Source organism: Triturus cristatus, chromosome 11 (assembly GCF_964204655.1).
Source record: "Triturus cristatus chromosome 11, aTriCri1.1, whole genome shotgun sequence".
Taxonomy (NCBI): Eukaryota; Metazoa; Chordata; class Amphibia; order Caudata; family Salamandridae; genus Triturus; species Triturus cristatus.
In genome coordinates this window covers 675,474,711-675,500,166 of record NC_140594.1, presented here as the reverse complement: position 1 = coordinate 675,500,166, position 25,456 = coordinate 675,474,711, and the positions used below count along the sequence as shown (strand labels likewise).

Below are 25,456 nucleotides of genomic sequence, written 5' to 3'. Positions count from 1 at the left end.
CTTCAATTCTCAGTTGAGGGGGGCTGGCCTCAGGCCCAGTTTGAAGTGTTTGATAGTGACGGGGCTGGGCATTATACTAGCCACATCCTGCAAGTGTGACAAACTTCTTTTGGGCAGAAGGGTTCTGCCATGTTGGATTTCACTAAGAATACTGCATTGAGTGATAACTTGCAGCAAGGGAAATAGGCTACAAGGCAAATAGGATACACTGAAAAAGGAGGAAGGTTTGCCCTTGGGATCTTTTACCCATTGGTATCAGAGTATCCTGGAGTCATCCCTATTCACTGTTCAGCCCCACACCTCAGAAAACACCTGTGGAAGAACCAGGGCCGGCTCTAGGGCGGTGCGATCGGTGTGACCGCACTTAGTGTTGACTTGGGGTGGGGGTGTCATTTTTGCAAGTATCTTATCATTTTAAAAGCACCTGCTGCCGCGTTCCTGGCCTCCAGCAATTTTCAGACATCAATTAAAATGTCAAGATAATTCTGGTGATTAATCGACTTCCTGGAAAGACACTGGAGGTTTGTCTAATGGAAGTTTTGACTCATCCTACGGTAGCGCTGAGGGTTAAAATGCCTGCAGCTAAGAACGTGTACCATGCGGATAACGAAATGCATACAATGTAAATAGGTCAGTGGGTTACTGCTTCTGCAAAATAGCTCCTTTTGTTACTTTTCGTTTACAAGTCAAAATCCTAATATAGAACATTGAGCTATTAACGGTCATCCTTGCGCTGCATGCAAATTGCAAGGTATAAGTTAGAGCTATATGTTTTTTTGCCCAGTCTTTCATCATCCTAATCTTGTTAAAAGGGTTCATTTGGGTAGAAAACAATTCATATTATTAAAGGGAACCCCTAGCAATTGTGTTACCTTTTAAGTTCTGAATGTGCTTTTCCAGAATATGGACTCAAACTGTATTGCCTACCAGTATCGATGACATGTCACTCCTACACTACACCTTGTAGTCCTGTCTGATGTAACATTTCCTATACACTGATTTACACACTCATGATTGATTGTCTCTGTGCAATGTGTGTGTGATGCAAAGTGCTCTGACACCCTACACTGGTATGAGCGGTGCTATAAGACTAAATGAATCTGAGAGACAGTGGTTATGGAGACTTGAGAGGCAGTATTAAAGGGTGCTAGTGAGAGAAGGTGGTCATTGGGGGGCGGGGCACCAACAGACATTGTCGCACTGGGCGCCACCAGCGCTAAAGCCGGCCCTGGGAAGAACAAAAGAGGACTGGATTTGCTGTCAGTGACTTGTGTTGAGACCTCAAGGGCTGGACCTGCTCCAACTTGTAACTAGGACTGAGAAGTGTGCTCTATGGACAGTTGGTTGACCTCAATGGAATTAGAGGGACCCCAAAAACTGCAAGAAGCCTTTACCTTGAATGACTAGTTGACCAGTGCCAAGTGGACCTGAACTGGACTTTACCGGTAGCCTCTGCTGGAGTGCATCCTGGACTCCAAGTGATGTCTCTGAAGTCCTGGGAACCTTAGAACTAACCAGGAGGAGCTAGTTGGAAAAGTTGAGAAATGTTTGACCTCTGGAGTACTGGGACTAACCACCCAAGGCACGACCTCAGCAGACAAGAAAATAAGGTTGATCCTGCTTGGATCATTTTGCTGCCCGAAAGAAGACTTCAGCGGACCATCAGGGCTATGGCATACAACTCCTGTGTGACCTGCTTGTCTAGAGCTTCCAGGACTGTCTTCTTGGAGGTTTTTAAGCTCTAAAAAATGCACTTACTGACAGTTAGGGGGATCAAGATTCTGTCACATCTCTAGAAGCTGTCTCCTTCTTTCACACAATGTAACTTTGTTCAAAGTTGGCAGGTCTTTTTGCTGCATGTGGCTGTCTGTATGTGTGTGTGGGGGTATTTATGTGGGTATCAGTGTAAGCTAGCTTGCAGGTAGCTGAAAGCAGATGTGAATATGCTTGGGGGTGTGTGTAGGTGCTTGGAAGAGTGCTGCTGTGGTGCCTAGTCCTGAAATATTTGTGGTGATTTTGAATACTTTTGTGGCCATCCGAGCTCCCAAATGGAATAAACGCTATAATAAATGGCATTTGTAGCATGATCAATGTAAAGATCTTGCAACAAGTGGATAATTATTTCTTTACAAATGTATTGGCAGTCCCACAAAGTTGTGCTAATTCTTATTGCCAAGCCAAATTGAGCATTCATTACATTGAGGATAGAATCACATTATCCCCCCTTCTATTCTGGCATTACATATGGGTAAGGGAGGAGATCTCATTAAATAAGCTAGTTATAAAGGATTCCCTAGGGCTACAATCTGCTCTAGATATTCCGTGGCTTGCCTATGTGTAATGACCCAATGCTGAGATTGGTGACCAGGGATTATTTTTTACACCGGAGTCTTGTCATTACATTGGTAAAGGGGCTTTAAAACAGCTATTTGATGATAAGATGACAATAAGTATCAATTACCTTGACAACCAAAAATCTATGGTGTGTGCTTATAATTTGGTCTGTACGCATGAGGGCCTTCAACCGTACCCTTCTTTTATTACAAACAGCCAGCAACGATTTGTTCTTACTAGGTTCTGTTTTATTTTTCTACCACTGCTGGTTGGTTTCCCAGCTGAAGGCTGCACTTTATCTGATTTGAGTCCTTGTGATGGGAGGTCTGTCCAGTCGACTCTACATATCATGTTTTTTTGCTCATTCTATCAAATTCCCAGGAGAAAGATTCTATTGCCTATTTTTAAAAATGTTACGTTTCGTCAATGTAGACCTGCTCTTTCATTTTTACAGCAACTGTATAGTACTTTTATATGTTGAACAGTCGCATCTTTTACCCAACAACTATTAACATTAAGGAAAAGTGCAAAAATGTGTTATTCATGCATATTTGATCCGTTTACAACTGTATCCTGATGAATGTGTGTATTCTTATTGTTTGTATTTTTAATCTTTTATGCTTCAGAAATGTGGCGAATAAAGATGTACTTGACTAAATACTCAACTCTGCTAATAAATCAAAGCTGGTAGTAGGGATTCTAATTTAATTTAATTTAAATTCATTGACTGGGTTCAGTGGTTGGAGTAACCAGGTCTACTTTGCAATGGTCCTGATTGCAAGAAAGCCTAATTTCTCGGGTAAAGATCATATAGTTCTAACTCTCCATCAATATCACAACCTTAGACAACGGCCTTCGTCATTGATCACCCCTACCGCCATGCCTATCTAATGTGTACAAGTGTCTCCATTTTCCATCATCCAAATGTGTGGGTCAATGGAATTCAGACAGCAGTCAGCATCTGACTTATGTGGAGGAAGTGAGTTAACTACAGCCTTGCCTGGGAGAAGTCTGGCTGCAGGTAAGCAGTGAAGAAACAGAGTTTCAATTAGGGGGAACAATTTCAAGATAATTGGCTGTCTGTAGTGCCTGTCGTGCTGCAAGGACAGAATATTTAAGCAGATTACAAATGAAAAGATTTTGTGACATCATCAGATTAACATCTGAATACGCATTATCAAATCAGCAAATGGTTGAATGAGATCTTCTTCCTCCTTTCCTTACTGAAAAATAATAATAACACACTTTTCCTATATGCACGTACACCTGGGTTCCATTGTGCAAGCCAAATTGAACTATGCCTATGCTAAAGAGGATTACACAGCTTTGGTCTCTTGGCAAAGATTATGTATTTGGCTTTCTCTGCAAAAGAACAAAATACGGCCATTGACCCTGAAGTGTGGGGTGGGTGGGCTCAACGAGCCATATGTTTTTTGGGCAACGGCCAATTGTGCACTTTCTTTAGAATGCCGAAGATCTATTCTTCTCCAGATAGATCACAAAGTTTGTGAACTGGCAAGCAATGAGGCCGGTCCTTCAGCTGAAGGACTACTTTTTGGGGACCCCTTCGTGAAGGAGATGGCATGCTTTGTCAATCCATTTACATCCCTAGACAAATCTCAGGCAGTACTTAAAACTAAGTTTCAATCCCACCTTTTCAGCAGGGCTGGTCGAGGCAGGTGCTGCTCTACCAGACGCTATTTTTATCAAGGCTTCTTCCAAGGCCAATCCAAACGCAGTTTCTCCAACTGCAGAGTTGATCCTCCTTCTTCCCATCTTACGCTAGTGGATACAGAGGTCAAAACCAATGCAGGACCTTCCTCTGAACACCATCCAGTTCCAATTTGCAAGTAAGACAGAAGAGAAATATGGGACTAAATGTGCCTCTTTGTACTGGATGCTGACACACAAGATGCATGTATCCTGTAGACAGCCCATGCATTTTGTTTGGAATTCTAGGCAATTCCTTACCAAACCTCAGCCCCAAAACAACTTCATTTCCTAGTTCCCAAACAGCACTTCAGAGACCAAGAAATCAATTCTCTTCTTCAAAACAAGGCGATTGTGCCTTGTATGCCTCACCAAAACGGCTTCATAAGCAACAGTTTCCTATTGGAGGGGATACATTTGCTGAGACACCTTCTAAAAGAATGGGATTTCATGGTCCTTCTCGACCTGAAAGATGCCTATCTTGCAGCTCCAATTTTTGCACCACACCATTGATTCCTACAATTTCAATGGAAGAACTACGTCTATGAATTCTGTGCAATGCATTTGGACTGTCATTGGCTTCTCAAACCGGTGGTGGTATATCTCAGAGCCAAAGGCATCAGGCTGATTGTCTATCTGGATGATTTTCTGTTAATGTCACAGAACTCGGATACCCTCAATCAAAATTTAGCCCTCACACTTTCTCTCCTTGAAGCCTTCGGCTTGGTCATCAATTACAAGAAATCAAATTTAATTTCATCCAAAAAGATGTTATTTCTGTGCTTTGCCATATATTCAATCTTGGCCTCTTTTGCTCTTCCTGTCCAGAAGATTAGAGCAATCAGAGCATTATCAAAACAGACTTTGAAGCTTCACTTGCTAGAAAGACTGGTTGGACTCCTGGAGTCTTCCATACAGGTAATCTTTCCCAGCCCTCCTCATTATCTGGTGCAACAATGTCTCAAAATCTCTAATTTGCAAAAGAGTCTCTCTTATTCAGATCAAATTCAATTGACATCTGAAGTTCGTCAGGAAATTCAATGGTGGCTCATAGACGCTTGGAACAGGAAGGCCATTTTTGGCCACCTCCGGACATGATGATCGATTCAGATGCCAGTCGTCATGGTGGTGGGGACCGTTGTGGAAACCGACCACTGGCGGCAGATGGTCTCAATCAGAACTGTCCTCGCACATCAATTGTCTAGAATTACTCGCAGGTTCATTTGAGATTTGCTCCTTCTCCCCCAAACCCACCCAATGTTGTACACGGCAGTACAGTACATAAATTGCCTGGGATGAACGCTTTAACAGCTTCTTGCAGAAATTGCCAAAGACTTCTGGAACTATTGCCTCCACCATTGAATCTCGGTGATAGCAATCCACCTCCTGGGCAACTAGAACACAGTTGCTGACTGGAACTCCAATGAGTGGAAACTGGATCTGTCCCTTTTCTCCAATATCATGAAAGTGTGGGGTCCGTGTCAGATGGATCTCTTTGCATTTCGACAGACCTGCCAGTTATCATCCTTCTTCATTTGGAGACCAGATCCTTTAGCACAAGCAACCAATGCTTTCTTGCAGAAGTTATTTGGACTGAACTATGCTTTTCCCACTTCTCGATGATCCTGGGACTAGGCTTCAAGTCCAAGGACAACTGGCAGAGCTGGTTCTGGTTATGCCCCTATTGAGAACACAGACATGTTTACTACTTCTTCTTCTGAAGCGGTCAAGCGATTGTCCTCTCCTGCTTCCATGGTTCCTGAATCTCTGCCTGGACCCTTTTGGGCAACAACATCCTCTTGTCAAGGTTCATCAGTTGAGACTGATAGGTGGGAGACTTTTCTGGAGACATTGGTAAGAGCTAGGACTTTTCAAGCAAGCTCTCAACCTCATCGACAAAGCTTGGTCATCCCCCTGTGGCTAACAGACCTGTAGGAGAGCATCCGTTGGTGTCCAGACTCTTGAAGGGAATTCAATTTTCTGCTTCTCCTAACTCTAGATATTCCAGCCTTTGGGATGTTTCCTTGGTCCTGCAAATTCTGCAGTCTTGGCTGGATAATTCCCTCTTATTGAGAAAACAACTGTCTGCTAAGCTAGCCCTTCTGGTTTGCCTGGTTCCCTGTAAATGTGTTTCAGATGTCCGAGCCATTGGCTTGGCAGGTAGGTCATTTAACCTGGATGAAGTGACTTTTCTTATTATCAAAAGGACCAAATCAGCAACCAAACAAGTAGTGTTCCCTGCTCTTCCGGGTAACTGCACACTGTGTATAGTCCAATGTCTTGGCGATTATATGAGAAAGTCATGGCCCCACTCAGGAGATCCACCTAAATGTCAACTGCTCATTTCATTGCTCCATCACCATGTTCCTGTATCAGTTCATACCTTACCAAGGTGGGTGAAGCAGCTTCTAGCTGAAGCAGCGGTGGGGAACTCCATCTTTGAAGCTTTTTCGGTTAGAGGTGCCAAGGCCTCAAAATCATTTGTAGTGTGAGCTTGTTTAGAAGAAATTATCAGAATGGTTGTCGGATTCTCTGTTGAACAAATTCTATCATAAGCCTGTAAGTAATCACTTTTCAATGATTGTTGATAAGCTTTAAACATGCATAATCTGAAGCTTCCAGTCTTATCATAGAATCAAAAATAATAAAACATTTGTGGCCAAGAATTTTCAATTCCATTAAAGACATGGAGGTCTTGGTTCTAGATTCATCATTCTTTCTCTCAAATTCCTCAAAACCGCTAAATTAAACTAACCATGTTCTGGAAATGCCAAAACTCCATCATCTTTTGTATACTTTGCCCAATTGTCTAACCAAATACAAGTATGATATCCGTATTTCGCAACCATAAAGGATACGGGCGATTTCGGTGGAGGAAGCAACTGTCCCTCTCTAGTCTTAATCGGTTTGTCCTTTTTAAATAAACTCTTGATTTTTCCAAACCAGGACTTTTTCTCTTTCTCTGGTGGATCGTAATGCATCATTTTGTCTTCCGTGTATCGCTAGATTTTCCCTACGACTATTCTGTTGTTTTAGCCAATCGTAGCGCGACTCACACTAACGCACCAATTAGGAGCGTCTGCGTCATCCTGTAATTCTTCAATCCCAGCGTGACTTACTAACGCACCAATCAGGAGCGTCTACGTCACCCTGTATTTCTCCACTCCTAGCGCGACTCACACACAGGTAAAAGTGGCAGAAAGACAGGAAGCTCAGTTGGTTTAACAAGCAAATAGTGCAGGACCAAAACCTAAATTTAATGCTGGAAAAGGAAAAGGACAATTCAATATAGAAGAAGCCAAGAAGAAATTGCCATGTCATAATTGCGGAAGAATAGGGCACTGGAAATCCGAGTGTAAATTTGCCCCAAATACTAATAATGATAATGCATCATTGAATCCGCAGGTGCAGAAAGAGGCGAGTTGTCATCCGAAGCGACAGCAGCAGGTTTTTGCCCAACAGAATCAGGCGCCTAAACCGCCTTTTCCACAGAGCGTAAATTCACAGAAATACAGTAATGAAACAGGATTCTACAATAAAGAACAGGTAACTAAGCTGCCACGCGCGAGCGCTGTTTCGCAGTATTGGCTACAACGCAATGAGAGGGAGTCAGAAGAAGGTTATTGACGGTGCCGAAGGGAGGAAGAAGAGTGCGTACTTGGCGCAACTCTAGAAGCAGTCCAGACAGGCCCTTTTGTGGACGGAAAGGTAAATGATGAAAGTGACATTGTGAGGTTTGTGGACGGGTCATGCTTGAGAACAGACGAAGGAATTCTAAGTGCAGCATATGCAGTATGCACAGTTGCAGCAGTAATGGACACATCTTACCTGAAGGGAGTAAAATCAGCCCAGGTTGCTGAACTTGTAGCCTTAACTAGAGCATGCAAGTTGGGAAAGAATGTGAGAGTGACTGTGATAACTGATAGTCAGTATGGCTTTGGTGTTGTGCATGATTTTGGTCAGATATGGCTGCAGAGAGGATTTCTGACTTCAAGTGGAACTCCTATAAAGAATGTTGAAGTGGTTGGGAAGTTGCTTGAGGCGATACAGCTGCCTAAGCAATTGGCCGTTGTGAAGTGTGCTGCTCACGTTCAGACGGGAGACTATGTCGCAGTTGCTAATAAGTACGTCAATGATATGGCTCAATATTGTGCTCGTAATCAGAATTCGATCAACAGGGCGAAAGAAAGGGAAATTAATTCTTGTCCCCTATTGTTTACTAACATTGTGAGTACTTGGGAAGAAGTGAGGCAATTGCACGAAGAAGCAAGAGATGAGGAAATGAGACAATGGGTAAAAGCAGGATGTGCACCAAGAGAAACAGACCGTGTGTGGGTCTATCGAGATGGAAGACCAGTTGTAGGAAGGTGGATATCTGACTATGGTTACCCCCAATTTTTTGCCTAGTGTCTAGCTGGTTTTTCGACTTAGTGGGCCTGAGATCCTGCCATTCAGGATCTCAGCCCATCTGCTCTCTCTCTAAAATGGACTCCATGTACCCTAGGTGCATAACCCATTGGAACTAGATCACCCTGTCAGCCCCTGTACCAGTGTACACTAGGTACCCAGGGCATGGGTGTATCTAAGGCTACCAGGGGCTGAAGCATGTATTATGCCACCCCTGGCCTGGCCTAACAAATTTGACACAACTGGCTGATCACTCAGCTGGGGTAAGTTGGTGTAACCACCTCTTACTTAGGTGTAGTATACATATACCTAACATTAAATGGGACACATGTTAACCTATAAGTCACTCCTATGGCAGGCCTTAACAATCCTGAAGGCAGAGTGCTTGGTTCCATGTGAGATGGTGCTCTGGCATGAGCTGGGCCTGTCTGCAGTGGTCGGAACAACTTCCTTCTACCGTTTCCAGATATCGTCATACCATATACTCTTAAGTGCATTATGAACCTCGCGGTTAAATGCTATCTTTGGTTTGGCTTTATCAAAACATGTCGAGTAAGGTGTCATATGAATTGGAATACTAACCCCTCGCCAATTCTGGCGACGGGGTTAGCATTCCACCCTTCTAGAGGGACACGACATGTACAGTACCTGAAACCCGTGTAAAATCAGACATAGCCTCAGCTCCACAAAATGGATGCTGTCACTACAGACACAAGTCTGCCCTCCTGCTGCTGGGAGTCCTTCCAGCTTGGGAGGTGTGGACAAAGGGTTTCCTGCCAGGGGAGGTGCGTGCACCACCCCAGACAGGATTTTGTGTATTGGTCAGGTAGGGCTTGAAAGAAACCAGACATGCCTGAGGCTCACAAGGAGCCTCGGTGCATATGCCAGTTCAAACCGGTCCTGGGGCGAGCTGGACAAAGGATTGGGGGTGTAACCACCCCCCTTCCTGGTCCCACCCTTAGGGAGGGACCTAGCAGGTAGTCCGGCCCCTAGAATCCGCTTAAAGGTAGGAGCTGTGTCCTAAGACTTCAGACATCCTGGAATCAACTTAACTACAAGAAGAAGACGGGAACTTCGACGCTCTGCTGCACAGAGGACTGAAGGAAATCTCCCCTGTGGTCAGGGAGTGACCACCTTGCTAACACAAGCACCATCCAGCGAATCAACGTCTGCTTTGCCGCCGCCTCCCGCCGGAGCCCGAGCCCAGAGACTGACAAGACCTGGACCTCCAGACCTCTCACCGCCCGATCCACAGTCCCTGAAAAGAAGGAACCCGTGGAGGCACCGAGACACGTGGAGCCAGCCATCTTGAAAAGACCACGACAAGCTGCACCTTTCCTCCTGTTTGCACCCGACATCGCCTGGTACCCACCTGGTGCCACGCTGGTCACTGGCTAGTGACTGTGAACACTGTCCCCTCTGCTTACAGGTCTTCTACAACTCCGATCCACTCTAGGATCCACCGCATCTCTTCCGGACCGACCGCCTACAGCATCTTTGTCTTCAGGCTCCATTGAACAGATAGAAGAAACCCGACGCACTTCGAGACCTATGCACCCGCTTCCTGTGGGTGAGGTAAAGCTGGCACTCCGGTGCCCAAGTGTAGAGTATCATCTCTAGTGTCTGTGTTTCCAACCTTGAGTTCATAGTCCATCCGGAAGATCCTTTTTGCAGTAACTTTGTAACTTTTACGCACCCATTGAAAACCTATGGGAGCCCGCGTGTGACTGTTTGCTCTGCACACGCAACCCGTGGACCTCCTGGTCACTAACTAAAGTTAGCTCCTTGTAGGCCCAGCGATTCTAGAGGCCCTAGGCCTTTTCCCTTTTCTGTTCGTGGAACTTATACCACTATTTTAGTATATGGTTCGAGTGGCCACCAGGGCCTATCCATATAAAGTGCAACTTCTGTGTATTCTAATGTATTCTTGTTTAACGATTTGTGCTCCTGTGCTCATAAAGAGTCTAGGGGATACTTTGAGAAATAAATACATATATATTTTCAATATATATCGGTGTGGTGTCCTTTCATTGGTATAAAGGGGGGTTACATATGGTAAAACAGCTTGCTTAACACGCCTAAACGAGTTTAGCCTCAAAGACTGCTTAGCCTACGCTACCACTAGGGCAGCTAGTCCAAAAAGGTTGACTTACAACCACACCATAAGGGTTGCTTGGCATGGTACAAGGTGGTCACTTTAATTAGTGAACATCATATACCAGGCCAACTTCTCACACCAGTCATGCCCGATAGCATGGTGTCTGCCATGGCACGGATGTATCATGGACAAGCGCACATAGGGAGAGACGCGATGATTAGGTCATTTAAGCAAACATGGTATAATGCAAAATTCAGACTTGTAGCTGAGAGCCTTTGTCAAAGATGACTTATATGTCAGCAGTTCAATCCTGCAAGGAAAACAGTGGTAAGTCTAGGAACGATAGGTCGAGAAGGAGGGCCTTTCACCAGAATGCAGATTGATTTAATTGAAATGCCTCCCTGTAACAGGTTGAAGTATGTTCTAGTGATGGTCTGTTTATTTTCTGGATGGGTAGAAGCATATCCCACAAGAAGAAGTGATGGAATCACAGTAGCAAAATTGCTTTTGAGGGAATTCATCCCTAGATTCGGGTTCCCAGTCACAATTGAATCAGATAGAGGAAACCATTTCCATAATGAGATCATGAAATTGATTTGTGAAGCATTGAATGTACAACAGAAACTACATTGTGCCTATCGCCCAGAGGCTTCTGGTGTGGTGGAACAAATGAATGGCACCATTAAAAACAGATTGGGAAAAATGTGTTTAGTCACAGGTTTGAAATGGCCTGATGTCTTGCCTCTAGTACTCATGACTATTAGATCTATTCCAGATAGGAACACAGGTCTGAGTCCCCATGAAGAGCAATGCGACATGTTTTCATACCAGTCAACAAGTTGTTGCCTATAACTGATGACATGGTGTTGGATTACTGTAAGGGGCTGGCTGACGCAGTTCATTCTGTGTTTCATCATGTTGGATCGGATGCCACCACCCTTGAAAAGAAGCAAGCTCATGATCTGAGCCCAGGAGACTGGGTGAGAATCAAAGTACACGGAAGAAGGAACTGTCTGGTCCCACGTTGGGGAAAACCACGACAAATGATTTTGACCACAACAACAGCTGTGAAGTGTGCTGGAATAAAGAGCTGGATACATGCTAGTCACACATTGAGAATCCCAAATCCAATGGATACCAAGGAAGGAGAATATTTTGAAAAGTCAGAGACTAGTTCTGAATCGGATGCTGAGAGATCAAGAACAAGAGAAAATCCTGAAAGGGGGGGAATCAGAACCAGATTTCACTGTTGCCCCAGAAAATATTCCCTTGAGAAGGAAATTACAGATTTCTGATACCAGCTTAGGCTCAGAGACTGAACAAGCACAGGTACATTGGAGAAAAGAGAAAAGCAGTGAAGAGACAGAAGAGACAATCAAATAAATTGTTGATAAGGAGGTTCCTGATGGGAAGCTGAGAGAAATTCCACCTGAAACAACAAAGGTAGATGAACAGGTGCCAGATACAGAAAGTGAGGGAAAGACCCCCGAGGAGTTGTAGGGAATTCAAACATCCAGTTAGAAGAAGGGATAGTTAGTCAGCAGGAAGATTGTGTGCAAGAACCACGAGGAGGGACAGAAGTAGGGAAAATTAAAGAAGTGGTGGAAAAAGGAACAGCTGAAAGCAAAAAGCAAGTTGTAACAGAATCAGAGGATAGTGATGAAGAAGTACCAGAAGGTCGAGTCCTGAGAAAGAGAGCATGGAGAGCTGGAAAGAATGATAAAGGAAATAAATCGAAAAGATCAGCAAGAGATGAAATTTGGCGAAACAAAATAAAGAGATTGAGATACCGACTGACACGAGTGAATTCACCAAGAGCAGAACAAGTGAATGAAGTATCAAGTCAAGAAAAACCGAAAAATGAGAAAATAACTACAGCAGAGGAAAAGAAAAGAACGAGAAAACCTAACCAGAAGTATAAATCGCCGGAATGGACGTATGTGGCCCTGCCTGAAATAAAAGAAGAGGCGGATAGCCAAGAAAATCCAGAGGTGACTGTACCAGAAGTGGTTGAGGAAGACGAAGAATCGGAAATCCTGAGAGTTATCTTGTCCGATATTGGAGATGAAACAGATGTTCAGGAAGTTCTGTATCAAAATTACGAGAGAAAAGTGAAAGACGATCAAATGCCAAACTGAATAAGACAAAAATGCTACTAATGGAAAGACAATAAATTACGGAAAAAGACATAACTGATAGAACCAAGTAGGTGCTTAGAGCCTTGGGTTAGACAAAACTAGTTGTGAAGTACAAGAGGCTAAGTCAAAAGACACTGATCATTTTTACGAAAATGGCAAACACAGAAAGATAAAAAACTTAATGTATGTTTCTGAGAAGGTGTTTTAAAATGTGTTGTTGTACAGGATTACTAATGCTTCTGTGGAGTGTATTAGCTTTGATGATATCATTTAAAGTTACGCTAGAAACAATAGAAGGACATAGTGAGAATAAAACTAATATAGAAAAGATTCAGAAAGTATATCAGACTAAAATAGATAGAAATTATCTTCATAAAGACAGGTCTATAAATGACTTCTCTAACAATGTATTTTCGAAACTATTGTATGAATATGTAAAGACAATGGATGTGAGGGATTGTTACGTCTGTATGCAGTTACCTGCATCTGTATCGGAGGGAGTGGCCTACCATCACCTTCCAGTAACCTATGGAATAACATGTAGTGTAATAGCTAGTCTGTTTTACAAAATAGGGAAATTAGAATATTATTTTTCAGATGTAGATAACATATTTTCACAAGTACCTGCAGTTAACAAATTGAACGAAGTAAAGCCTGCAAAGGTGTTAGGTGAATTTTTCTTGGAAACTAAAGAACTAACATTAGAATATATATTTAGAAATAATTTGACTTGCAGTTTAAAGAAAGAGGAAAATACTTTTTTTAGATATGGTTGAAGAAAGGAGATTGAAAATGCAAAAGAAAGCATCTAAGGGAAGAGAGGAAAAGACAGTCTGGGATGTTGAGATGGAAAAACATTTGAAGGGAGAAGGTAGTCCAACTATGGCTTTAGATTGGCCTCAGAAAGGAAAGTTGTGTATTAGAAGGAATCAAACTGCATATGATAATTACTTTGTAGGTAACAGTGAATGCCATGATACATACCGAATCATGGGTGGATGGGGATTTAAAGGAGGAAATAATCCAGTTTTTCCTGGGTTATATTTTATCTGCAGGAACAAGGCATATTATTGGTTGCCAGATCATTGGTATGGCACATGTTATGTAGGTCAGGTTTTCGAAAAGATATTCCACATGGGAAGAGGAGAAGATGGTGTACATAAGTTAGGTAGTCTACTAACACGTAGAAAAAGAGAATCTTGGTCAGAAATTGTAGGAGACATTTTTGGAGCATTGGGAATATCTCTGAATGCACACAAAATTAGAAAGCTATCAATAGTAGTGGATCGCTTGTCAACAAGCACCGCTGGAGGATTCTTATTGATAAATACTGAAATGGTTGCCATGCGTGCCATGGTAATGCAAAATCGACTTGCCCTTGATATAATATTGGCAAAAGAGGGTGGAGTCTGTGGAATGCTGAAAGTTCAACATTGTTGTACTTGCATTCCAGACGAAAGTAAAGATCTGAAGATCTACATTAAAAATATAACTGAATTGCATGAGGAAATTGCACCACTGGAGGTTGAAAATGTTTGGGAAAAGATTGGAAAGAAACTTTCTTCCATTAAAGATTTCTTATTAAACTTAGGTGGTACATTTATAGGTAGGATCTTATTTCCATTAACATGTGTGATTTTTCTAGTATTAATTTTAGGACTAGGATGTTTATGTTATAAAAGAAAGAAAATACAGAAAAAGTTAAAAAGAGAAAATTTGACAAGAAGACAGAATAAGAGACGAGAGGGGGAATTTGAAGAAGTAGAATTAGAAGAAATGAAAGATAATATGTATAAAACAGCAAGAAGAGAAGAAATTGGGGAAACAGAAATGTGAACTAAACTAAAGAATTCATTTAGCTTTTTATGACAAATTGATACAAAATGTTAATGGTGTGGTGATAAAATCACCAAAGGGGGCATTGATGGAGCGGGTAGTGCAAAATTTTGTATACCTCCTCTATTCTGCATGAAAATACTAATTAAATAATCTATTAACTATAATAGTATTAAATGAGTTTGCATGTTTATTAACCAACATTATTAATATCGAAATTACACGTGGGATTTGTATTTGCATGGCTAACATAACCTGTATAACTAAAATCTGTTCGCATATTAACAGTAGTATATGTGGTAAATAGAATACTGCATGATATATGTTGCTTTTGTAACGTTGCCCAAGAGGAGGACCGAAAAGATGAATATAATGGCTTTAAATGTTGCTATACACTAGTTAAATACAAACACATAGAGGGATTAGTAAGGGGATAACATTAGATTCATTATTTCTATGTATTAATTACACTTTTGTGTTTTTTTCGCTTAAATTAGCATTTGGGCCTAAATCCAAGATGGCCACTGACACCACACGACGAAGTGGCCACTGTCCCACGAGGCGCGGAGTGAGCTGTACATGCGCAAGAATTCTCCTAAACCTTGTCACGACCTTTGTTCACCATGTACCCGAACAAGTACAGAGTGGGACATCAGCCAAAACCAGAGAACAAATCGACCTTACAATAAACCGGAACAAGCCGACTTTTGGACAAACTCATGACATCACACCTCGAACTGAACTGAAAACTTAAAACTGACATCGGGCGATCTCAACCAGCCAATCACGACTGTTCTAAAATATTATATTGTATCTTCTTGACTTCATTGTGTTATAAAAGAAGTAGTAGAATAGAGAGGGTTGGCTCGTTTTCGCTCTTACCTTTGGGTCACGTTGCTTACGTTGCCTTGCTTCATTTTGCGCGTTTTCCTGAATCCTTGAAGATCCGGATGCTGCCCGATCATCTGATGACTGCGAACTTTTCCTAAATCTACGGGCAATGATAGATGCTTGCACGTCTCTGGTCCTTTGCCGATCTTTGGGACTGTAGCGTGCTGAGCAAAGAACTTTGAGCTTCGGCTTGCTTTCGGACGATTCATGACAAAATTATGCAGAGCCAATGAATTAGAGGACTCCAAATAGCCAGATTAGGTAAATATGATGTTCTGCGATTTACTAAAAATTTGATATAAAACTTTCTAAAACTTTGACAAGACAAATGCGAATTAAAATCATTATGACATTGTAGATAAACAATTATTGATTAACAAGAATTCAGGAGTTGTGAGTTTCATTCAAGAGATAGATTCTGAGGTCTTAAAATGTGTTTTAGCTGGTTCTTAATCACAATCAACCAATCCAACTAATTTGGTCCATTGACCGAAGTGGGAGGAGTGCCTTGATGTTTTAGGATTAAGGATCTATAGGCGAACGGGCGTTAATGTATATTTTGGAAATGACTTTTCCTTCCCTATAGGTTATAAGGCGTTTCCCCCACATGTCCGGCGCTTGAGTCATTCATCCCTCCTGTGTGTGCAGACCGGTGTGGAAGTAATGTGTGACTGTTGGTGTTATGGGTCCCACCAATGACTGAATGAGTTAGTGTGACGTCGGGTCTGTGACGCAGGGAGGATATCGGTGCAGGTTGTTTCCCTGTTGCTAGGGTTTTTGCGCTGTATCAAAAAGGGACAGGAGTAGTCTCCTTGTTCCAAAGTTGAAAGATAAGAGACAACAAGAAATAAGGTTGGTTACTACATTCAACAGTGCTTCATCAGCAGTCCACAAAGCAGTACGCAAACACTGGCACATAGTCAGGAATGATGTGGTAATTGGTAAACTGGTCAGCCCTGCACCACACATCACATATCGCAAGTGTATTTCACTAAAAGACATACTTGTACACAGCCACTTGTCACGGGGTGGCAGCACTCATGGGACCTGGTTGAGAGAACTCCCGGGCTTCCATAAATGTGGACGGTGCAAATCTTGTAGTAACAGTTCTAATGTTAAGAAATACAATCACCCTACAGGGAAAAGTGAGAAAATACAAAAGTTCATAAATTTTAATACTGACTTTGTTGTTTATGTTTTGACTTGCATTTGCGGCATGCGATATATAGGAAGTACTATATTCACGGTGAAGAAACGTGTCTGGAACACCTGCGCGCAATCAGAAACAGGGACATGTCTTACTCAGTGGCGAAACATTGTGAGCTTATGCATAAGAACGTTACCGGCATTAGTTCTAAAATATCTTATTTTGCTATTGACAGGGTTCTGGCCCATGCTCGAGTAGGAGACCGTGAACCCAGCTTACGCTGCTTGGAATCCGAATATATAGTACGTCTACAGAGTAGAATCCCGTATGGCCTCAAACATGAGGAGGATCTTCATGTGCATCTAGGGTAGAGATGATACTATATACCCCTAGTGCCATCCCATGTACTTGAACATTGTATATATTTTCCATCATCCCATTATTCCACCTGACATCCCATCTGCTCCTCCTCCCCTATCCTACCCGTAATTGAGACTTTTTTCTCCACGATAATGCAGCTGCATTAGTTAATAGTGCCTGAAATCCAATTTCTTTTAAGCACGTAGGGTTTGGTTTTGAATTTGTTTTTTTTTTGTTTAGGCATTTCACTCATCTCAGACTAATTGTCTTCTCCCCGCCTCATCAGCACCTCACAGAGAGTCAGGGATGTAGTGCAACCATAGCATTGATCACTTGATGTTAGTACTTCTAGCACCTACATGTAGGGTGCCTTAGGCAGGCTGTCAATTGGAGATTCTTAACAAGAGCGATGCATCTCAAGGATACGGGCACTTGCCTTGAAATCTGCAGCACAGATATTCCTTTCCTGTAAAGGTAATAACGGGCAACATTGCGCCCAGTACGCCCCAAGTGCTCCAGTAGTCAGTCATGTTGACAGCGCGATAAGAGGCCGGCGGCCATTACAATTAGTATTGTTAGGTGGCACCAGAAGGTGAAGTACCAAAAGTATGGTTGTTTATAACTTGTCTTCGAGTTTTATGAATTTAAGCATTGATGAAATTGTAAAATGCGTATAATCGAGCTTGGAGTCTGTTTTCTGTTGTGTGGACTTACAAACCCCACCCTTGTATATGTTTTATATGTCTATTTGACTTTGGAAATGCATTTAAACACAACCACTTCCGGGTTACGGAGTGACTTTAACAAAGACCGTAAGGTTGAAACGCGTCAGTCATTAAAACTTATTCTTTCTACAATTCCTGAGTGTGACTATTCCTTATGGATGAAAATAGGTGAAGACTCTTTGAATGAAAAAAAATATATATATCTCAAATCCTGTTCATCTAAATGCCGCACGGAGGAAGAACAACACAGGTACGGACCACCAACACAGTTCAAAGGAAATTCCTGAGACGCGGGATCGCAGCTCCATTAGTTTTCTTGCATAATCACCATAGTGGTACAGACAAGTGTCCACCCCAGACGCGTTTTGATCGCCAGAGCGATCTTGATCACCTGATGCGCTGGTGACGGGTCACCACATTTAAACTTAGTGTGGCCAATCAATATGCGGGATTGGTCAATTAGTGAACATAGACATAAACAAAATATGTACACATGTAAGCACACAGTAAACAAAGAGCAAATGGTTTGAAAACAGCCATAAACTGCGTATTTAGCTGTTGGTTGTGAGAGGTAATTGGTATTTTGTCACTCATAATTAGAAATATAACTTAGATAAATGTAATTAGGATTCAATTAAAGATATGTAAGCTCGCAATGATTTTGGAAAAAGATATTGGTCAAATTGTCTTTAGATAAATGCAAGTAATGTTGAGTGAGCAGATAGTAAAAACTTCTTTCTCCCCAACAAAATTATTAACACAAGTTTATATATCATTTTACTTATACTGTTGATCATCTTTATAGGTCTTCATGAGTGATGATGGGCTATCGGACATTCTACTATGGGATGTGCAGTTCATGTTGGCACTCTAGAATTTGTATTTTTTTCTTCTACAACTCTACAACTCTATGACTACTGTGTTTATTAACTTGGCTGCTGCTAAAATAAAGCACAGAGGAAAATGCATAATCTTTGCCTCTGTGTCCTTAATAGAATTGGAAATTATTATTATTATTGGTCAAGAATGTTATAACATTTTATAACATTTTCGATTATTGGGAAATAGCGGGTCAAAGATCTTGATACTCTTCTTGTGGTTATGTTTCGTTTTCAAGTGTGTACATGATGAACATAACATACATATTTGTCAAGCGCACGTTCACCCAAGGGTATCTTGGCGCTGAATAACAGAAATTTATTGTTACCCAACTCATTTAATAAACCTCAGAAGGATGAAAGTCTGAGTGAACCCACTGGGATTGGAACTTGTGACCATGAGAGTGAACACAGGTCCTTACAGTGGATGAATAATAGTCCACTAAGCCACCAGACCTGGCTAGTGACACTTTCTCCTCATGATGGGACAAGGAGTCCCGAAACACGTTGGGGGTACAGTGATGTAAATAAAAATGTGAGGTATGAAGTTCACTCAAATATAGAAGGTATAAAGATTAGCATCGTACAAGTAATTAGTGAAAATTTGTTAAACACAGAAAATGTGTGTGTCTTTAGTTACATGAGAGACACATTATTAGAATGTGGCAACTTATAGCAGTGTAGTAGAAATTAAGGACACTGATAAGCAAAATGAATCTAGGGATTTAACAGGCGTTTAACCATGCGTTCAATGTTTGACTTATGCCTTTAAATACCCTCGAGAATATGACTTACTGTATAAAGCACAACACTTATTGCTATTTCATTCAACAGTCATGGTAGCATGGTGTAGAGAACCGACCTATGAATGCCATCAACATGCTGAGTGGTAAAAGCCAACAGATTGTGAGGTGCAGAGACCCCCCCCCCCCCCCGCCCTGGTGCTACTGCACCTGCTGCACCGTAGATAGCTTCACCAATGTGTGTTTTTTCGCATCCCAACCTATGGTTCATTGGGACTCGCAACTATTTTTTCATTAGTCAACTAAAGTGTTACATTTTCTATTCAGCTCTGCCTACATAAAGACAATCTCTCTAGATGAATTGCAACCCCACTCATCTGAAGTCTGCTCTTCAATCTCAGGTTCTCACAATTTAGAGTTTACATCAGCCCTGCAGAGAAGCAGATTACAGTGCCTATAATTCTGCAACCTGTAGAGCACCGACAATCCCTTTTTTTAAGCCCCAATGTCCACCTTGACAAAACCATCTCCAAGGCACTGGCTGTGACACAATATTAACTCTTCAATCCTATTTAACTGTGATAACATACAACACATGCACGATTTAGTAACGTCACTCCCTGTGCTAAACTCTGAGGTGGGAATTTATCAACATGCCAATACATACCAGCACATCCAGCGTGGCGTGGTCCTTCTTGAACTTTTCAGCAAATTGCCAAACTTTCTTGGTTTCAGACATGTCAAGCACATGGACAAAAATATTCTGAAAAAAATGGAACATCATTCACTCTTGGTAGGCAACACAAGAACATGTCTTGTTTTGGAGCAGATTTACTGTACTCTTTTTTTTTTTTTTTAAACTTTATTTTTGTTTTTTGTACAATTCAATAACAATATTGACAGATGGGAAAAGAAGTCATCAATGCAAAGTGTATGATCAACATTAGGTATGGAGGTACAGCAATGATCAATGAATCTCGCAGAAGGGTTACTCAAGAGAAAGCGTTCATACACATCAACAGTGACAATCCGAATAGTACATAGGACCATTCTACTAGAAGTCTATTCTCAAACAGGGGGCGGGAAAGCATTTCTTATAAGCCAGAACCAGACCTCGCATGAGATAATGTAAGGGCTCCCCCTTCTACATCCAAATCGAGCTTGTAACATTTCATACATGGGGACCAAATTTTTCGGAATTTACTTTGGCAGCCCCTCGCTTTATAAACCACTTTCTCCGCAGCCATGTATAAATCCATATTGGATTTCCATTCTGTAAATGTAGGAAGGCGCTGTGCACCCCAGTACTTGGCTAGGTCCCGTTAAGCAATACCAACCCAAGATTGGCATGTAAGAGTCCATACCGTGGCAGATCGACATCAGTGGGAATTCACAATATTAGGAATTTCGCATCCATCTCAATAGTTGCCCCAAGTATTTTATTTAATTCCCCCACTATTATGCGCCAGTAGGGCTGAATGTGACCGCACTCCCAAAGAGTGTGAATGTATGTGCCATGTTCCGTACAGCATCTGAGGCATGCAGGGTCCTCCACCCTCCCCATCTTGTGCAATCGTTCCCTATCATGGTAGACCCTATGAAGGATCTTGTATTGGATAAGACGCAGTCTTAATTTGATCGCCACTTCACATGGGTGCATGAGGGCCGCTTCCCAGTCTATATCCTCAATGGGTCCTGTGGAGAGTTCCCACTTTGCGCGAAGTGGGCCCAGACCATCTGGCATGTTATTGAGCTGCGTTTTGTATGTCAGCGATATCGCCTGAGTTGAGATCTCCTCCTGAAGGAGTCTGCCCTCAAGGGGGGCGTATTCCGTTAGCGCCCCGTCATCCAACCCTTCCGCCCGCCAGGCATGGCGAAGCCTAAGGTACGCGTAAGCTTGGGAACTATGCAGTTGATTTTTGGATTGAAGGAACGAGAAGGAGGCCAGGGAGCCTCTCTCCAGGAGGTCTCCTATCTTGGAAATGCCAATAAGGTCCCATTGTTTGAAGCCCCTCAGCTTCCTGATCTCACGCAGACTAGCTCCCTCCCATAATGGGGTCTCCCGTGTAGGTTTCCCCTCCCATCCCATCAATTTCCCTGCAGTTTTCCAGGCCTCTATTAACCGTTGGGTAGCGGGAAGGAGTTGTGTCGTGCCGGCATCCCCGTATAGATAGTGCAGGTGGGAGCGTTCATGGAACTGAAGCCTTTCCAGCCTATATGCTGGATGGTCCTCTGGTGCGTGAATCCACTCATTAATAATGATAAGTTGGGCCGTCCTATCGTAGGCTCTGACATCTGGTACGGCCAACCCCCCATTGTAAGGATTGCGTTGCAGGGTCCGCAATGCTATCTGTGGATGAGCACCATCCCAGAGGAGGAGGCGCAACTCACTATCAATAGAAGCGAAAATTGTATCAGGTAATTTGTGATGTGTTCTGAAGAACATAAAGAAGCTGAGGGAGCGTCACCATTTTTTACATGGCGGCTCTTCCCATGATAGTGAGAGGAAGTTTCCTCCACCGCTTCCCATCTGAAAATTCAGCAGCACCCGTCGTATATTACGATCCACGCGAAGCACGGGGTCAGTGGTAATATAAAGGCCCAGATAAAGAAAGCCCTCCTCGGCCAGCTGCAAGCAGCTGGGATAAGTGTAAGATGTGGGATCACCACTTACTGGATAGAGGGTGGACTTAGTCCAGTTAATCTTGTAGCCAGCATAGCTGCCATATTCTTCAAAGATGTGTTGAAGACGGGGGAGCATGTTAGCTGGCCACGTGACATAGAGCAGAATATCATCTGCATATAACGGTATGTGTTCTTCCTCTAGTGACCCGCGAGCGTTTAGGAAGCCACCCAGGTCAGGTCAGGAGCGAACCACGCATGCCAGGGGTTCCAATATGAGGGCAAACAGTAGAGGAGACAAGGGGCAACCCTGTCTGGTGCCGCGTTGTATCGGCCAGCTGGCTGAGAGAGTGCCATTGACCCGTACTCACGCCTCGGATGTGTTCTATAACAACGCCAGCCACTCTAGAAAAATCGGGCCGAAGCCCATTGCTTCCAGAGTGCGCCACAGTGCTTCCAGTGAATCGTGTCAAACGCTTTCTACGCATCAAGCGAGAGAAGCAAATGGGGAGTGTCGCGACCCTGTACTGTGTCCATCCAGTTAGCTATATACAATAAAAAGTGGTATAAAGGAAAAAATACACAATAATTTCTGAGTAGAGCACATTTATTTACCCTCTCCACAGTTAATTATTTCTTGATGAATTAAATCAAAACATTTTATATATAATCTACATTAACAATGGCTCCTGATCCAAAAAGGGAAAACACATACAAATGACATATCACAACATTTATATACAAAACCATAAAGACATAAATGTATAATACACTAATCCTACAGAATTTATTCTCACTAGTGTACTCCTTACAGTTCTGGAAGGACCACTAAGAGGTAGTCCGGATGGCACACAATCAACTAATCAAATAGTACCACTCGTTCTGGTGTAACCATCCAGTTAGCTAGGCGGCATAAATTAAGACGGGCAGCACGCTTAGGCATAAAGCCAGATTGGTCTTGGTGCACCAACGGAAGAATCACGGTTAACAGGCGCTGTGCAAGAATCGTGGCCAGGATGTTTGTTTCAATATTAAGGAGGGATATGGGGCTTTAGGACCCACAATAATCTGGGGGTTTCCCGTCTTTATGAATGACCACCACGGTGGCTAGACGAAGGTCTTGAGGGAGACACCACTGTTACTTTGATTCAACAAACATCTTTAGGAGATGGGGCGCCAGCAATGCAGTGTTCAGTTAAAAAAATTCCCTCGGCAGGCCATTAGGGCCCGGAATCTTACCTGCTTTCGGGTGACCTATGGCCTCGGTAACCTCCGCCAGTGTCAGGTCGCCCTCTAGGCGATCTCGTTCGTCGGGTGTAAGGGTGGGTATGTCAATACATTGAAGGTATTGGCGTATCTGAGAGTCTCTCGCTTGAGTACGGGCTCCATAAAGAGCCTGGTAATAGCACTCAAAAGCTCCCGCGATATCCTCCGGAGTGGTATGAACAATCTCTTGCTCCTTTATAGACAGTACCCATCGTGACTCAATTTCTTTCCGCCCCAGCCACGCCAACAGTTTCCCCACCCGATCTCCCGTTTCTTAAAGGCGAAGTTGGGTTGCTAGTTGGTATGTTTTTACCTCATCAGTCGCAAGTGCTAAGTATTCGTGCCTAGTTATTTCAAGCCGGCGCAGATCCTGTTCCGTCATTGTGGCCTGGCTTGTCCTTTCCAAGTCCAGGAGGGTATGTTCTAACTCTTCAAGCTCCTGAGTCGCACGTTTCTTCTTGTGGGCCAGTACATTTTGCGCCCTGTCACGCAGTACCGTCTTGTAGGCCTCCCACAAAGTAATTGCAGATGGGACTGAACCTTCATTTTCAGTGAAATGTAGCTGGGAGTCAACACGGAGCTCTTCAGCAACTGTCTCATGACGCAGCTCCCACGCATTAAGCCTCCATTGCGGAAGCAGTCGACCTCCTCCACCACCCATTTTCATCAGCAGGGGAGAATGGTCCGATATTCCCCTAGCCAGGTAGTCTATGTCGGCCACCCGCTGCATCTCCCCTGCTGGAGCTAAAAGATAGTCCAAGCCGGAGAACACCTTATGGGCGCCGGAAAAATAAGAATATGTCCGCCAGAGGATTTACTGTACTCTTTAATGTTTTATAAACATGTCCTTATCTATCTTTCTGTTGGTATTTTAAAAATTGTTCTCACGTTACAAATAAATTGACATTGTTATTTTTGTTTTAGTGTTTTTCATGCCTCAGGTTGTGTTGCTGCAGGGTGTGAATTCCCAGTGTGCTCAGCCTAAGATTTCTAATATTGTTTGCTCTCTCTGCTGGCTTGACTACAAGTGATAACGCCTTCTATAGCCATCCTAGGGGCTGGAGACTCATTTTTAGGTCTCGCCTACACAGCGAGCATGCGCTGCATAGGCAAAAAGACCTTTTGGAATGGCTTCGGCTTTCCAGCCAAAAACGTGCATGTGTTCCATTGCCTACAATGGCAACGCATGCATGTGTGGAGATTCCCTTGCGGGAGCGAGCTTGACACCATATGTTTGTAATTAACTTGCAAACACATGGTGCCCCTGGCTCGCTCCCGCAAGGGAAACGCTTTGTGTGCTCTCGCTCTCCCCCCACCCCTCCCACCTTCAGCGCAAGGCGCGCGCTGGTTTAATCAGACCGCCAAAAACGCCACTGTTTATTCACGTTTGTCAGATCTGACAGTTGTTAAAGGTTATTTTCTCATGTTTACCGTGTGTGCGCCATGCAGTAGCCTTCAGTCGCATTCTAATGACTTCAATAAGGAGATAACACCCGCAGTAAAGTTATGGGGGTGGGGTGAGGTGGCACTGTCTTTTATGGCCCAGCTGTACAACAGTGTGATCCTGTTTAGTCTGGAAGTATCAGTGAACAAGACGGATCATTCATAGGAGTGGTGAGCCAGAGCTGAGCCAGGCGCCTGCCTTAGCTCTAAGAGTAGGACGACCAGATGCCTCTATGTCACCAGAATACCACTTTTTTATTCCTGGACTTTGCTTCTATTTCAGGGCATTCTAGGAACTGTAGTCATGGTTATTTTAATTGAGCCAATTGGACCAACACACCTGTTATCAATGATGTGTAATAGCAAAGCCTAACAGGGGAGAGGTGGTATCCCGGTGGCATGGAGCCATGTGGCCACCCTGTCTAAGAGCCAAGGTACGGAAGGAACCATTCTTATGAATTTCCTAGCATTTCCTAGTTCCATGAGATCAGACCTGGTCTACGGGTACAGACCTGGAGGACGGGTAGTCCATTAAGATAATATGAAGAGCAAACTTATGTTGGCCCGAGATGACGGCCCAAGTTGTAAGACAGTCAGAGTAAAATCACAGCATTGAATCAAATGCGAATTATAGATGTTCCCACCACAACATAAAAACATTCATACTCAGACATGTATGAGCACCATAAAAATTGGCTAAATTTGCAGCATCAAGCATACAAAATATTACCAGCATACTGTTTCGGGCTGTCTCTTTAAAGCACGTAACCAAGCTTCATCAAAATGCTGTGTTAGATGTAATAGGTGATGGTCCTGTGTTCCGAGCAGTTAGCTGGATACTGTGTGCACGTCATCCGC

General features: G+C 43.0%; 1 protein-coding gene across 2 annotated transcripts in view; it reads right to left on the bottom strand.

The window, feature by feature from the left end:
- LOC146785310 (dehydrogenase/reductase SDR family member 12-like) overlaps positions 1-25,456 on the bottom strand; it is a 242,409-nt gene that overhangs the window by 96,343 nt on the left and 120,610 nt on the right. For both annotated transcript variants that reach the window (XM_085636416.1, XM_085636417.1), the window contains exon 4: positions 19,935-20,030. In XM_085636416.1, coding sequence (XP_085492542.1) covers positions 19,935-20,030 — 96 coding nt within the window. The remainder of the gene's footprint in view (positions 1-19,934; positions 20,031-25,456) is intronic.